General features: G+C 45.2%; 1 protein-coding gene across 1 annotated transcript; it reads right to left on the bottom strand.

Annotated features, from left to right (window-relative positions):
- Nucleotides 1-41: 41 nt before the first annotated feature.
- Nucleotides 42-17,314, bottom strand: LOC134742284 (transmembrane GTPase Marf). Its single transcript, XM_063675334.1, has 15 exons — nucleotides 17,148-17,314; nucleotides 16,287-16,594; nucleotides 14,394-14,520; nucleotides 12,773-12,935; nucleotides 11,758-11,988; nucleotides 11,272-11,379; nucleotides 10,759-10,909; nucleotides 10,028-10,191; nucleotides 8,260-8,412; nucleotides 7,483-7,690; nucleotides 6,792-7,024; nucleotides 6,389-6,550; nucleotides 5,152-5,348; nucleotides 878-1,093; nucleotides 42-389 (listed from the first exon to the last, which is right to left on the bottom strand). Exons 2-14 carry the CDS (start codon nucleotides 16,486-16,488, stop codon nucleotides 892-894), a joined length of 2,301 nt encoding a protein of 766 aa, XP_063531404.1. The 5' UTR covers nucleotides 16,489-16,594; nucleotides 17,148-17,314; the 3' UTR covers nucleotides 42-389; nucleotides 878-891.
- Nucleotides 17,315-17,381: the final 67 nt, after the last annotated feature.

Here is a 17,381-nt window from a genome sequence, read left to right as displayed (position 1 = left end):
ATTAAAAATAGGGAAACTTTGTACGGAGGGCGTTACGAGGCTAGGGAAACTAAATGTCCGAGAGCTTCTCTATTCGTATGTACAGATAGCACCGCGGTGTTTGAGGCAAACAATAAACTAAAATCACAAAGGAAGCACAATAAACCTAACATAAATTCATTCAAGCCAGTAAAATGTCAAACATTCAACGGTTTCTTAGAAGTTAGCCTTCGCGTAATTAGATCGCTATAAAACAAAGTTAATAAATAACGTGTGAAAACAACAACATGTCGTAGTAATGTACATAGAGTTATATTCGCTATACTATACACTGAACATAACGTACGTTTACTCGTACCTTCGGTGCGACGCCGCTTGGCGGCGATCTTTGTGAGCAGCACATTCCATACCTGTGGGAAAAATATTCCACCGTTAGAAATTTCAAAGATAAGAAATGGACTGTCGGACTAATTAATTGTGGAATGTATGGCGAGAAAGGCAGTGAATTTGTCCATTTTCCCTATATTTCAGACGAAACCTTTAAGACGAAAGTGGAGGATTTTTTCGGATTTTAATTACTATAAAGGGGCCCACGCCCACTGATTACCAGTCCGCCGGATCGGCAACGATGTCAGTTGTTCGGAACTGTCAATTTTTGTTCTAACTGACAGGCTGATATCGTCCGGCGGACTGATAATCAGTGGGCCCCTTTATAGTTAGGAGCATTTAAAAATTTGTATGAAGTATGTTTTTCGCTCCTAATTTATACAATAATAAAAAAATCTAAAAAAGTCAAACGTAGGGGCACGTCTCGCTTAACTCGTCGTTTCCCTTAGAGAAATCCACTTCAACAGCAGGAATCTTGGTTAATTCTCTGGATATTTAATTATTTACTCACCACAGCGGTGTCACTCAGTTGTGTGCGAGGAACGCGTCGTCAAACAACTCCAATTCATGGCCTAAATAGTTGGCTTTGTTGCGTAATTTTTTAGCCGATGTGGACGCGTCTTCTAGCATTTTGGAGGCCTCGCGAACCTCGGTGAGCTCCTCGTCCATTTCCGTGGTGGCCTCGTCGATCAGGCGGCAGAGGCGGGCGAACATCGTCGATAACTCCCTGAAAGGAGATTGATAGAGTTAGACCAAGATAAGTCTACAGCCATTTTGATAGCCTAGACTGTGCAAGTGTTATTTTAACCTTTTGGAATAACTAACCTAACCGTAGGTTGTTAAACCGGTTGGCGTTGGCCAAAGCCCATAGACCACAGTCGGTCATAGACCACAGAGCAACATAGACCTACGTGCATAAGCATAAAGTTCAATTTAAGTTTTGACACTTCGGTGACGTGGCGTCTGGATGACAGCTTTTGTGTTTGACACGGCATCGAAAAGGTTAAACGTCAAACTTATATGTATAAATAACACTTGCACAGTCTGTGCTGTCAATCGTTGCAGAGTTATTTTGGAATTACGTGAAGGCATTTAATTAGCTGCTGAGCTTGTTTTAAGCAATTAGATTACGAAAAATTACCTACTTCTTTTCACTCTCTCATTAAACAAAATGTGAGACGCAAATACACATTGGACCAAGATATTGTACAAGCGGAATACCATCCTTAATGCTTATTATTATTATTTATTTGATACACTAACAGCTCTTGGAGCTGATGCGTGTATATCGAGCACTTGTATTTTATTTTGCACTTTTTAAAGTTCTAAAATGTGTATCTAGTCTATTTTTGAAAGTGTTCACATGTACAGTACACTACTCACTGCTGCACTTGGTGGCTGCAGTTGGCGGAGGTGAGGTCGACGATGAGCCGCAGCTTGTTGCTGGCGTGCGTCACATATTGCTTCTTGAACAGTCTCCCCTGTGTGGCGGTCCATGTGTCGCTCGTACAGATAGAGGGTGTTAATGTACAGTACACTACTCACTGCTGCACTTGGTGGCTGCAGTTGGCGGAGGTGAGGTCGACGATGAGCCGCAGCTTGTTGCTGGCGTGCGTCACATATTGCTTCTTGAACAGTCTCCCCTGTGTGGCGGTCCATGTGTCGCTCGTACAGATAGAGGGTGTTAATGTACAGTACACTACTCACTGCTGCACTTGGTGGCTGCAGTTGGCGGAGGTGAGGTCGACGATGAGCCGCAGCTTGTTGCTGGCGTGCGTCACATATTGCTTCTTGAACAGTCTCCCCTGTGTGGCGGTCCATGTGTCGCTCGTACAGATAGAGGGTGTTAATGTACAGTACACTACTCACTGCTGCACTTGGTGGCTGCAGTTGGCGGAGGTGAGGTCGACGATGAGCCGCAGCTTGTTGCTGGCGTGCGTCACATATTGCTTCTTGAACAGTCTCCCCTGTGTGGCGGTCCATGTGTCGCTCGTACAGATAGAGGGTGTTAATGTACAGTACACTACTCACTGCTGCACTTGGTGGCTGCAGTTGGCGGAGGTGAGGTCGACGATGAGCCGCAGCTTGTTGCTGGCGTGCGTCACATATTGCTTCTTGAACAGTCTCCCCTGTGTGGCGGTCCATGTGTCGCTCGTACAGATAGAGGGTGTTAATGTACAGTACACTACTCACTGCTGCACTTGGTGGCTGCAGTTGGCGGAGGTGAGGTCGACGATGAGCCGCAGCTTGTTGCTGGCGTGCGTCACATATTGCTTCTTGAACAGTCTCCCCTGTGTGGCGGTCCATGTGTCGCTCGTACAGATAGAGGGTGTTAATGTACAGTACACTACTCACTGCTGCACTTGGTGGCTGCAGTTGGCGGAGGTGAGGTCGACGATGAGCCGCAGCTTGTTGCTGGCGTGCGTCACATATTGCTTCTTGAACAGTCTCCCCTGTGTGGCGGTCCATGTGTCGCTCGTACAGATAGAGGGTGTTAATGTACAGTACACTACTCACTGCTGCACTTGGTGGCTGCAGTTGGCGGAGGTGAGGTCGACGATGAGCCGCAGCTTGTTGCTGGCGTGCGTCACATATTGCTTCTTGAACAGTCTCCCCTGTGTGGCGGTCCATGTGTCGCTCGTACAGATAGAGGGTGTTAATGTACAGTACACTACTCACTGCTGCACTTGGTGGCTGCAGTTGGCGGAGGTGAGGTCGACGATGAGCCGCAGCTTGTTGCTGGCGTGCGTCACATATTGCTTCTTGAACAGTCTCCCCTGTGTGGCGGTCCATGTGTCGCTTGTACAGATAGAGGGTGTTAATGTACAGTACACTACTCACTGCTGCACTTGGTGGCTGCAGTTGGCGGAGGTGAGGTCGACGATGAGCCGCAGCTTGTTGCTGGCGTGCGTCACATATTGCTTCTTGAACAGTCTCCCCTGTGTGGCGGTCCATGTGTCGCTCGTACAGATAGAGGGTGTTAATGTACAGTACACTACTCACTGCTGCACTTGGTGGCTGCAGTTGGCGGAGGTGAGGTCGACGATGAGCCGCAGCTTGTTGCTGGCGTGCGTCACATATTGCTTCTTGAACAGTCTCCCCTGTGTGGCGGTCCATGTGTCGCTCGTACAGATAGAGGGTGTTAATGTACAGTACACTACTCACTGCTGCACTTGGTGGCTGCAGTTGGCGGAGGTGAGGTCGACGATGAGCCGCAGCTTGTTGCTGGCGTGCGTCACATATTGCTTCTTGAACAGTCTCCCCTGTGTGGCGGTCCATGTGTCGCTCGTACAGATAGAGGGTGTTAATGTACAGTACACTACTCACTGCTGCACTTGGTGGCTGCAGTTGGCGGAGGTGAGGTCGACGATGAGCCGCAGCTTGTTGCTGGCGTGCGTCACATATTGCTTCTTGAACAGTCTCCCCTGTGTGGCGGTCCATGTGTCGCTCGTACAGATAGAGGGTGTTAATGTACAGTACACTACTCACTGCTGCACTTGGTGGCTGCAGTTGGCGGAGGTGAGGTCGACGATGAGCCGCAGCTTGTTGCTGGCGTGCGTCACATATTGCTTCTTGAACAGTCTCCCCTGTGTGGCGGTCCATGTGTCGCTCGTACAGATAGAGGGTGTTAATGTACAGTACACTACTCACTGCTGCACTTGGTGGCTGCAGTTGGCGGAGGTGAGGTCGACGATGAGCCGCAGCTTGTTGCTGGCGTGCGTCACATATTGCTTCTTGAACAGTCTCCCCTGTGTGGCGGTCCATGTGTCGCTCGTACAGATAGAGGGTGTTAATGTACAGTACACTACTCACTGCTGCACTTGGTGGCTGCAGTTGGCGGAGGTGAGGTCGACGATGAGCCGCAGCTTGTTGCTGGCGTGCGTCACATATTGCTTCTTGAACAGTCTCCCCTGTGTGGCGGTCCATGTGTCGCTTGTACAGATAGAGGGTGTTAATGTACAGTACACTACTCACTGCTGCACTTGGTGGCTGCAGTTGGCGGAGGTGAGGTCGACGATGAGCCGCAGCTTGTTGCTGGCGTGCGTCACATATTGCTTCTTGAACAGTCTCCCCTGTGTGGCGGTCCATGTGTCGCTCGTACAGATAGAGGGTGTTAATGTACAGTACACTACTCACTGCTGCACTTGGTGGCTGCAGTTGGCGGAGGTGAGGTCGACGATGAGCCGCAGCTTGTTGCTGGCGTGCGTCACATATTGCTTCTTGAACAGTCTCCCCTGTGTGGCGGTCCATGTGTCGCTCGTACAGATAGAGGGTGTTAATGTACAGTACACTACTCACTGCTGCACTTGGTGGCTGCAGTTGGCGGAGGTGAGGTCGACGATGAGCCGCAGCTTGTTGCTGGCGTGCGTCACATATTGCTTCTTGAACAGTCTCCCCTGTGTGGCGGTCCATGTGTCGCTTGTACAGATAGAGGGTGTTAATGTACAGTACACTACTCACTGCTGCACTTGGTGGCTGCAGTTGGCGGAGGTGAGGTCGACGATGAGCCGCAGCTTGTTGCTGGCGTGCGTCACATATTGCTTCTTGAACAGTCTCCCCTGTGTGGCGGTCCATGTGTCGCTCGTACAGATAGAGGGTGTTAATGTACAGTACACTACTCACTGCTGCACTTGGTGGCCGCAGTTGGCGGAGGTGAGGTCGACGATGAGCCGCAGCTTGTTGCTGGCGTGCGTCACATATTGCTTCTTGAACAGTCTCCCCTGTGTGGCGGTCCATGTGTCGCTCATACAGATAGAGGGTGTTAATGTACAGTACACTACTCACTGCTGCACTTGGTGGCTGCAGTTGGCGGAGGTGAGGTCGACGATGAGCCGCAGCTTGTTACTGGCGTGCGTCACGTATTGCTTCTTGAACAGCCTCTCCTGCGCCTTGGCCGTCCATGTTAGACGCTCGTACATATAGAGGGCGCCGTAAACGGCCCCGGTCACGGCTACTATGCGCCAGCCGACTGTCTTGAGCAGCTGAAAAAGCGGAGAATTTAAATTACGATTATTTTATTTGTGAAAATAAATAGATATTGTTAGAACGCTATAATCATACAGGAGATGAGTCAAGAACAAATCATTCATACTTTTTTTTTCTTTTTTTTAATGGGGTTTCGTCACTCAGTGACGATGTCACCCCTGTACTGAGATCTATAGTAATATTGAAGTACTGCAATACTACTGTAGGTAAAAAATAATGTAGTGGTGTACATTATTCTTAAGTATAGCTTGCACATCATCCTGGCCTCGTCTGATAGTGGCGATGCCAGGACGATGTTGCAGCTACCTATGTTGGCAGTTTTGATAAATGTCATGTCGTTCCTCAGCGCCTCGTTGCGGACGCACTCCATCAACACATGGTGAACATCTTCTATCTGATTGCATTCAGGACAGTTTGGTGATGCAGCTAATTTCATAAGGTGCTTGAATTTGTTTGACGGGATGTGCCCGGAACGAAGCCTGAGGAGTGATACTACCTGCTTCCTGCTTAGCTTTTTGTCAAACCATGGGACCTGAGGGGGTTGACATTGAACTGTTCGGTACCAGATTCCTTTAGTAAGAGATCGCTCATCAAAATTATTCATACTTGTTCACATTGAGAAATCTACTCGGTGCAGCCGTATCACATGGATGGATTCGTGTGCGAGTGTTGCCGTTAGAGATATCACAGACACCGCATCATGAAACGTTTACAAAGAACACGAGGTGGACTTAGGCGCAATTATACTTGTCAAATAATACAATTCGAGCAGAACTGAGTTATGTGTGGTGACTGCAATTGCCTTATGTGGTCTGTCTAGTTGTTGTCTGTGTCGATAAATTACCAGGCCGGAGAGCAGCAGGCCTCCCATGGTGCCCTGCGAGGTGCAGGTGGGTGTTGTACATTACCAGGCCGGAGAGCAGCAGGCCTCCCATGGTGCCCTGCGAGGTGCAGGTGGGTGTTGTACATTACTAGGCCGGAGAGCAGCAGGCCTCCCATGGTGCCCTGCGAGGTGCAGGTGGGTGTTGTACATTACCAGGCCGGAGAGCAGCAGGCCTCCCATGGTGCCCTGCGAGGTGAGAGCTCCGAGAGCGAACTTGGACACGAGGCTCCACTCCTCGGCGCTGAAGGGCCCGATGACGCCGCCGGGCCGCGTCAGCTCCATGGAGTTGGGTGCCGGCGTGATCGTCGCTGGGATCTGCAAAAAAATTCGATCATTTAATGTTGATAGTGCTTAGTTTCCCCTTCGAGTTCAAGCGTCAGATGGCGGTCGCTTTCGTTAGTCGCAACTCACCGGCGTGTGTTGCGGGGCGTTATTGAGCGCTGTCTTAGTATGCCCTATGCCTTGGAAGCGTTGTATGATGGCAGTGAGGCCGTAGGAGAAGAAGCTGAGGTCCTCAGTAGTCCACATAGGTTGCCTCGTGACGAGTGTAACTCACCGGCGTGTATTGCGGGGCATTCTTAAGCGTTGTTTTAGTATGCCCCCTGCCCTGGAAGCGCTGTATAATAGCGGTGAGGCCGTAGGAGAAGCGGAAGCTGAGGTCCTCAGTGAAGTCGGCGCAGAGGTTGTCGCAGTTGAGGCGGTAGAGCACTTCGAAGGGTTGCTGGTGAGGCTGCATCACCGTGGCGGCCGCTGCTCGCTTGTGCATGGGGAGGATGTTGTACATGCGCTCTGGAATGAAAAATTATAATTAGATCAGTGCTTCGAAGCACGTCGAGAACGTGATCCTTCATGAACATGAGACCTTCATGAACGTATCCCTGAAAAAAAGTGTGATCGAACGAGAAGCCAAACTCCAGAATTAGTGTAATTATGAATACAGTTCTTGCCTTTGTTGCTCTCTTTTCGTCCACTTTCTCTAGTCTTATGAAAACCTATTTTGCTAGGAAATATAGTTCTATTTTAACTGGCAATTAAAGTAAAATGGACTACTCTACTAATAATGCTGGTGCTGAATGAAGGATCTAATTTCTCACCTGCCTCGTGTGGCTGAGCCGTTTCATGAACTCGGCCCCGAGCCCGGCCTCGACACGTAACGGCGCGAAACGGTGTGTCGTATTCTCTTAAGCCGCTGTATAACACTCGTCTCTCATTAACGTACTAGATATTGTGTCTGCTGTCTCACTCACCGGCCATCTCCTTCTGCGCCTCGTCCATCTCGTGACCTATATCGTGGCTGAGCCTCTTCTTGAGCCGGGACCCCAGCCCGGCCTCCACGTGGCGGTGCAGCGCTCTCTTGTATTGGTCGAGTGCGACGCGGTCGGCGCGGAACGGGGTGTCGTACTCGTCCACTAGGGCTGCGAGGCGACGGATTTCTTGACTGAGGGTCAGTGAGACCTGTTTGAAAAAGAAATGGTAACGTCATAGTTACGCAGAAAAATGAAGAAAATGTACTGGAACCTAATTTCTAGTTGATCAAACAAAACTCCTCCAGAGCAAAAAAAATCCCAACATTGTGCAACTTTGTGTCTATTTTTTTACATTTTAGAATAGAAAGATAAATTAGGACTTAAATGTAAATATAACCCACATAAAATTGTCTACTTAATTACAGAATCTAGATTCCAAATAGTAAAATAAAAATTCCAAAAATATTCAAAGGATTGAATATAACCACATGATAAGGAATAGTATTATCATACAGAACGGCCACGCACCGCCCCGCCCCGACTTGAATGCCCTCGCCCCGCGACACCAGATTGACGACCTGTTACCGACCGCTCAGTACTGTTTTTAAGCAACTTATCCACATTATGACGCATACCGCGTGTACAGACGTGCCGTTCACACATAGTAACGCAAGTGATTTTTGATGTATAGCGTGTCCGCCATATAGCAAAGTGTTATACAAATCGATCTAATCCCGTAACCGTAATGAACCTTGTATCGTAAACATAAAATCCTACCTTGTGTTCAACACTCTCGACCATACGGTTGATCTTGTCCTTCATCTGGCGGGTGACGGTCGTCAACTGCTCTTCAATAGAACTTAGTTGTTCGTGCAGAATACGTTGCTTCTCTACTTTGGCGGATTTTTGTTCTGTAGCGTTGTTGTACACCTGAAACAATATTGCGATTAATGATGTAAATTATACCGTTTTGTTCGTATCTTCCCCAATCATTGGAACCTTAATTAAAGACAGCAGGGGTGCTATAAAAATAGGTGCCAATTGTTTTCACTGGTAAGCTAAGTTGGTATCAGCGATCGGACCGGTTTTCAAAAGGTCGCAAGGTCCGAGTCTTTTCCTTTCCTAAAAAAATGTAATACCGCTCGTTTTCTGCTTGATAAAAATTAATTCAGTACTTGCTACTTGCGCCAGTAACTTAAGTCTTTACTTGCGCTAGGTCGAGCTTCAAAGGAAAACCGTGCTAATCCCAATAAAGACATTTTCCCTTCTGGGTTAGATGGTCAGGGTCTGGGTCAGCTAGTTGCTTTCGTAAAAATCAGTAACGCAGCGCAGTCTGGCATCCGTAAAAGCGCTAAAATGAGAAAGACACTGTAAAAAGTATATACCTGGTCGAGCTTGGCCATCACGTCGGAGGCGATGTATGACGCGAACTTGGTGCGCACGGCGGACTGGCTGATGCACCCCTCGAACTGGGAGTACAGAATCACACAGTACCTGGTCGAGCTTGGCCATGACGTCGGTGGCGATGTATGACGCGAACTTGGTGCGGACGGCGGACTGGCTGATGCATCCCTCGAACTGGGAGTACAGTATCACACAGTACCTGGTCGAGCTTGGCCATGACGTCGGAGGCGATGTATGACGCGAACTTGGTGCGGACGGCGGACTGGCTGATACACCCCTCGAACTGGGAGTAGAGTATCACACAGTACCTGGTCGAGCTTGGCCATGGCGTCGGAGGCGATGTATGACGCGAACTTGGTGCGGACGGCGGACTGGCTGATGCACCCCTCGAACTAGGAGTACAATCACACAGTACCTGGTCGAGCTTGGCCATGACGTCGGAGGCGATGTATGACGCGAACTTGGTGCGGACGGCGGACTGGCTGATGCACTCCTCAAACTGAGAGTACAGTATCACACAGTACCTGGTCGAGCTTGGCCATGACGTCGGAGGCGATGTATGACGCGAACTTGGTGCGGACGGCGGACTGACTGATGCACTCCTCGAACTGAGAGTACAGTATCACACAGTACCTGGTCGAGCTTGGCCATGACGTCGGAGGCGATGTTCTTGCCCCTCCGCGAGTGCTGCGCGAACTTGGTGCGGACGGCGGACTGGCTGATGCACTCCTCGAACTGAGAGCACAGTATCACACAGTACCTGGTCGAGCTTGGCCATGACGTCGGAGGCGATGTTCTTGCCCCTCCGCGAGTGCTGCGCGAACTTGGTGCGGACGGCGGACTGGCTGATGCACTCCTCGAACTGAGAGCACAGTATCACACAGTACCTGGTCGAGCTTGGCCATCACGTCGGAGGCGATGTTCTTGCCCCTCCGCGAGTGCTGCGCGAACTTGGTGCGGACGGCGGACTGGCTGATGCACTCCTCGAACTGAGAGTACAGTATCACACAGTACCTGGTCGAGCTTGGCCATGACGTCGGAGGCGATGTTCTTGCCCCTCCGCGAGTGCTGCGCGAACTTGGTGCGGACGGCGGACTGGCTGATGCACTCCTCGAACTGAGAGCACAGTATCACACAGTACCTGGTCGAGCTTGGCCATCACGTCGGAGGCGATGTTCTTGCCCCTCCGCGAGTGCTGCGCGAACTTGGTGCGCACGGCGGACTGGCTGATGCACTCCTCGAATTTGCGCTCGAAGTCCACGAACTCGAAGTAGCGCACTTGGTGGCCCTCCACCAGTGTGGGCGCTGGGAAAAAATCTAAGTTACTACTGTAACACTACATAACCTTACATTCCTTGTTATTCAAGGTCATTTCACGCCTCATCCAAATAGCCTAATCCTCTTGTTGAGGCTTGCTAAACTGAAAAATTAATGGAAAAGTGTGGCTGTCTAAACATTACATTTTTTTTGGGTTCCGTACCCAAAGGGTAAAAACGGGACCCTATTACTAAGACTCCGCTGTCCGTCTGTCACCAGGCTGTATCTCATGAACCGTGATAGCTAGACAGTTGAAATTTTCACAGATGATGTATTCCTGTTGCCGCTATAAGAACAAATACTAAAAACAGAAAAATATAAATATTTAAATGGGGCTCCCATACAACAAATGTTATTTTTTTGCTGTTTTTTTCCGTAATGGTACGGAACCCTTCGTGCGCGAGCCTGACTCGCGCTTGGCCGGTTTTTTTAATACACCACTAAGAAAATTTGATATTGAATCAAAGACTTTGAAGTTTAAATTAGTCCAATGTCTACGTTTGGGAATGATTACAAGGCATACAAAATCATAATATGTACGTCTATCCTACTCACATGTAACGGGCTTTTCTCGCTCTCGCATGCGCGTTAGCAACGCTTCTTTAGCGGAGATAAAGAATATGCGTTCTTCTGCTTCTTTGGGCGAGCATACTCGCAGTTCGCGAGAGAGGAAGTCTACGCAGCGGTTGGCGTGCTGAGTTCGGACCTTTGACAAAAACCATGTTAGAGGTACAGTATTTCAGTTGTAGTTGGTGTTGGTGCTGCTGGTCTTTACAATGCACACTTTTAAACTCGTATAAACCGTCTGTCACCTATAAAATGTGCGAGAAATTTCATACTATGGGTAGTTTCATAGTTGACTGCTAATTCACGATGATCAATCTGTCAATTGTGGTTGGTGCTACTTGCCCTTAATCTATCACAAAGTGGTTACGTGGACAAATATTTGACTTCCGTAAGTTTGTCTATTTAATTCGATTTTTCTACTCGTTTCCTTAAAAGTTAGCTGGCAGTGATCCCAACTAAGCTACAAACATTCACGTTTATAATATTAGTAGGATCGATTACCTGGTCTAGATATTCAGGTTCGGAAGCGGAGGCGTCCCACCGGTTGTTGAGTATGAAGATGTTCGGTTGCGATATCTTTGTCGATACTTTGTGGAAAAAGTTTTTTTCCTGAAATAAATGAGAAGATACAGTTAAAACTTTATATAAATTCTTATATATAATTTCATATAAATATGAATATTGACCGGGCAGCACTGGAGGGGGCCTTTACCCACTAGGGATTCATGTAATTAATACACTAATTTTAAGTTTAAGTTTTATTTTTCAAATTTATATGTAACCGTGTCTACATCAAATAAAGGGCTTTTTTATTTTATTTTATTTATTTTATGAATATTGACCATAGATCACGAATAACATTTAGACAAAGGCAACATGAATTAGGAAGGCAACGGCCAGGCCTTCGCTTAATTTTCGCGGGTTGGATCTAGAAGGCCGTACTTTGAGGAACCCTCGCTATAGTATAACGGACAGCATTGTACGCACAGTAACCATGAGCGTGGACTCTGCATTAGCGACAAGTACGAACACGTCCGCGTCGAGGCAGTACTGGTCGATCCACTCGTCCAGGTTAGGCGTGACGTCCACCCCGGGGCTGTCCACGAGCACCACGTCGTCGCGCAGCAGCGCGCACAGCTCGCGCGGCCAGTACACGTGCACCAGCGAGCACTCCTGCAGGCGCGACGCGCACAGAGCGTGGCCGAGTTGGCTCACGGACTGAAAAAGGAAATAATTCAATTTGATCATCACGTCAGTGTCGACGAAAACCGCGCCTGCGCTCGGCGTGCGGAGGTCACGACGAATCAAACAAATGTTAAGCCGTTCCTCGTGTAAGTACATCGTGGGCTCTTTCTCGATATCGTTATGATGATAACTTTTCTGTTTTCCTTTTACAAAAGACTCTGAAAACTAAAAACTTAAATATTTATTTTATTCCGTTTTTAGTATTGGTTGTTTTAGCGGCAACAGAAATTCACGATCTGTGTAAAGTTTAACTCTCTAGCTATCACGGTTCATGAGATACATACTGCTGACAGACGGACAGGCAAACAGCAGACAGCAGAGTCTTAGTAATAGGGTCCCCTTTTTACCCTTTGGGTACGGAACTCTAAAAAACGTATCAGTTGGTTGACAGTTCTTTGAGATCTTCTGGCTTACTGAAAAGGACACATATAGTCCTCCACATCGATTTCGATGACGACCTCGGCAATCAAGGATTTTTCCTCTCGTGAGCTTCTATGTCGCTGGCCAGACCAAACTTGCTCTTAAACACCATTTCACATTCACGGCAGTAGAGTTGACGTGTTGTACGTATACAAGTAGGAGGGTTTACGTCTTTCCTTGCGTAATTGGCGTTATACGTCTAATGTCCCAATTTCTCAGAAAAAACATTTCTATATGAGATAAAGATTGTCTGACTTACACAAAAATAGAACTGGCTGCGGATCCGGGCACCTATAAACTCGAACCATACATTTATTCAAGGGAGCTCATTAAATACCTGTACGGGTTGCTTCTCATCAGAGCCCTCGGTGCGCAGGAAGGCCTCATCGGTATCAGAACCTTCTACTTGTAGGAAGCAGTTGGTGGTGTGCCCGATGCCGCTCGGCAATATCTTGTCGTGCAGCATGGCGTTTATCACTGTGCTCTTGCCGTTGCTCGTTCTGTGGATAAAGAGATAAATAAAAAAAATTGTTCTTACAATAATAGACAAATAATTAAGTGAAAGTCGAATCTAAATCGGTCGATTGGTTTTTGCGATACTTGGGAATATTTATTAGTGCAGTGTGGATAACAAACACCGAACAAAGCCAGTATCACGTTTGAGTGGCGGGCTCAAGGCGGAAAGCGAGCCCCGTACACACGTGGAGGCGGAGCGTTAGCAATTTGTGATGGTAGCTGCTATATGCGTCACCCACAAAAGTGATATTTTGGTGTAATGCCCCCATAAAGTTTTAATACTTTTAATCATGTGTAGCAATCAAAACAAATCGTAAACCAATGAGGTCACTGTCCGCTACGAGTATAAAAGGGGGCATTTAACGGCTCGGTGAGCAGAGTGCACCGTGAACAATGTATTCAGCGCATAACTCTCCACAGTCATGATAATTATCTTCTAATTGTCTTCTAATATGATCTTTACATAGAGGGTGTCTTGAGAACAGATATTGAATATGAGATATTGACAAAATTAGTTTTTCAGACTAGAGAATAACACGCCTGTTATGTAATGCATAGTGTTCAACGTACTTAATTCGATTATTCAGCAAGATTCGACTTTACTCTCGATATTCGATATGTTAGGTAGATAGGTAGCCGATTAAGTGAAGCCTAAGCCAGCTGTTTTAAATGTAGGTACAGTATTCCGTACACCTTATTTAAATTTGCGTGAAGTTTATTACGCAAAAGCTACTTATTCGCGAATTAGTACGGTCTGGTTACGTCAAGAACAAAAACAATAACTGCGCTTGTTAGAAGTTCAAAACAAATCAATGTAATGTAATGTTAAGCAAAAAGTTATAACAATATTTACAGTTTACAGCACCTATAAAAATGTAACAGCTAGTTAATAACTCATAAATCAACCTTTACTAGTATAAAGTGTGCATAAAAAACGGCTCCGCTTCACGGTTAAAAGCCGTGAGCATTACAAAATCAATCAATTTTGATCACAAAATATTTATGTATCTACAATATCTAATATAGATACACCTGTGCAAATTAAATGATCAATATGTTTGAATGTACGCCCATACTGTGGGCGTTTTAGCAACCATTAGCCATAGGTACTCCAGGAGTTGGCTCTCATGTCCTGTCTCGGACAAAAACCTTTGATGTTTACTTTTCGAAATATCTGAAATCATGATTGTGAAGCCCTAAGGATCGAAAACCATCCAGAAGTATTTTTTACCTTTAGCAGGTACTTTTAATTTTTTATATGATGTAAAACTGTAACATTTTAAAACTATGTACTTAATAAACCCGCCCGTCCCGTCCCGTCCGTGCCCGGGCCCGTCTGGTGCTAAGCAGCAATCGTACATTAGTGTATGAACGCCCGGCCGCCTGCAAGTCCCGAGGTATTGCGTGCGCGATGCTGACTCATAACATTTCATTGGACTCACCTGCCAAAAAACGCGACTTTCATGTGATCCCTCTTGAGCACCTCCCTAATGGCCTGCACCTTGCTAACATAGGCCTCCACATTGGTGACGTCCTGTGGGGTTGCGATACTGTTGTCACCTGACACGGCTGAAAATGTTAATTAAGTATGTGAAATGTGCCTGACAGGGCTGAAAATGTATATTAAGTATGTGAAATGTGCCTGACACGACTGAAAATGTTAATTAAGTATGTGAAATGTGCCTGACATGGCTGAAAATGTTTATTAAGTATGTGAAATGTGCCTGACAGGGCTGAAAATGTTAATTAAGTATGTGAAATGTGCCTGACACGGCTGAAAATGTTAATTAAGTATGTGAAATGTGCCTGACACGACTGAAAATGTTAATTAAGTATGTGAAATGTGCCTGACATGGCTGTAAATGTTTATTAAGTATGTGAAATGTGCCTGACAGGGCTGAAAATGTTAATTAAGTATGTGAAATGTGCCTGACACGGCTGAAAATGTTAATTAAGTATGTGAAATGTGCCTGACAGGGCTGAAAATGTTAATTAAGTATGTGAAATGTGCCTGACAGGGCTGAAAATGTTAATTAAGTATGTGAAATGTGCCTGACATGGCTGAAAATGTTAATTAAGTACGTGAAATCCACCTGACATGGCTGAAAATATTTATTAAGTATGTGAAATGTGGTTATAACATATTTTTTATAAAATTTCCAATTATTAATATGAAGTTCTAAAATACAACGATTATAATTTTGTCAGGAGCCAACCAAAACTCACTAATTGCACAAAAAATATTAAACAAGAATCTACTTTGTTTTGAAACTAGTGAAGTTTACTATGGCTATGAATTTGCGGTAGTAGTTACTGATTTTTGGATGTCACCTGACAATTCATAAGTATCACTAGATGTTCTCTTGAGATTTTAAATGACTGTCCGATTTTTAAGACTATGTATGTATTTGGACAGAATTTCTAGTCATTACCTTATTCATAGAGAAATAATTTTAACTTTACATAAAGCGTAGTATCCAGATTTAAACTAGTAGTTTAAAAAAAAAGTAGACCCAAGGCTTATTTTGAAATCACAAATAAAAAGTAGAACCATGAAAGTAACAGTAACATAAATTTATTTAAGGTAAGTTGACTATCACTTAATTAAATCCAGTTTTGGATACCACTGTTATTTAGTAGGCCAGTATTGTAAAACTCATTCATCTCATCAGACACTGTAAGTGTACATGAGGGGAACAATTGAACAACGGCCCATTAAAGTGACACACATTCAAACCGTAATTGTCGTGAAGGTCACCCATATACGAGAGTAATAACAATCTAGCAATCTAGGCCGTTGACATCTAGAACTAAATAGTGATCTACTGTCACTACTCACTACACAGTTATGAGCCGTGAAATAAAAGAGGCGGCTTCTTACGAGCTATTTGTTAAAAAGTTGAAAGTGTTTTTAATTGACAAGGCATTTTTTACGGTGAAAGAATTTTATACTAAGTTTAACATGAAATGATTCCCAGTGTATTTTATTTTATTGACATTTGTATTTTTGATTTTTAATGGTTTTTTATTTTTGACATTTGTATATATAACTATATTGTGTGTTGTGTATTTTTAATTTTATTTGTATTGCAATTTTTGACATGTGTTTTTGACATTAAAGATTGATTGATTGATCGAGTTATCATGTCCACACTGATAACAAGTAGATTAACATGTTAAACAGATCAATACAGGATTGATGTATTAAGCATTATTTAGTAACCTTCACATTAATAGTTGACATTTTTGTTTGTCAGAAAGAGGCAGTTTTATGAATATTAGGGTCACATGGTTAACTTTGCTTGGGAATACTATTAAAATTAAAATAAACTTACCATGCATAAATGTGACAGCATCTTTAACATAGTCATCAATTTCCACAAATATATCATTGATCTTCTTCTTGGCTCTCACAAAAATCTGTAGCGGGGAGTCCACGTTTGACATGTTGACGCGCACATTGCCATTGTTGAGCCCCACATTGTGCGGCCCATCACCAGCCATCATGGATATGGTTCGATTAACATATGCAGCCATACGGAAAGGGAAGATGTACGGTTCTCGTTAGCTGTACCTTACGGTGGACAACGCAACAATATAGTCACTGTATCACCTCTACAGTTTGAACACAACATGCAGGTTACTGCAACAAAAAATAACAGGCATAATAATGTGCAACGGAATATTAAATTAAACAGTGCTGCATTGTGGCTCTATAAGAAGCTTATACAGTAGTGACAGGACAAGGAGCTGTGGGCAGGGTGTGCACGCCCAGAGGGCGGGTGCAGCCAGATCTAGCACTGACACTGACACCAGGAACACTTATTTGAGGTTATGTCTCAGATCTGTTTGGTGGGGCAACACAACAGGCACAACATCGAGATACGGTGGGAAAGAAGGTGTATACAACGCAAATTATGTAGTACGGAAGCATTAGTTACTAGAAATAAACTGCACCTTATCATCTCGTTGCATCATCGCAATCAATGCGCATCGCTGCAGTCCAAACGGCGTGAATGATTGTGTACAAATTCAATGATATTTATAGACAGGATATATTTTATTATAGAAAATACACAAGACGTAAAACAACTGACAGCCGCTAAATATAAGTCAAAATTGACTACAAAATGTATCAACTTATCATCTGTAGCACTGAAAATTGTTTAGTATTTCACTGAATCTAATACTCTTACCTGTACGTTAGAGCAACATTTTAAATGTATTTAGTCGGAAGTCGGAAACTATAATTATTTTTCGGCAGGGATTACCTAGAAAATTTTCATGTATGATTTTTCCCTATTTTTAATTTTTTACTAGTTTCTTTATGTTGGTATGTTTTCACTGTTTTCATATATCGATGTGGGTCAAACGTGATTGGTTCTAAACTGCTAATGTCGTAACGTAACTCCCAATCAAAACACTTGATC

Source organism: Cydia strobilella, chromosome 6, assembly GCF_947568885.1.
Source record: "Cydia strobilella chromosome 6, ilCydStro3.1, whole genome shotgun sequence".
Classification (NCBI taxonomy): Eukaryota; Metazoa; Arthropoda; class Insecta; order Lepidoptera; family Tortricidae; genus Cydia; species Cydia strobilella.
Note: the sequence above shows the minus strand (reverse complement) of the source record. Positions and strands in the feature narration are given on the sequence as shown.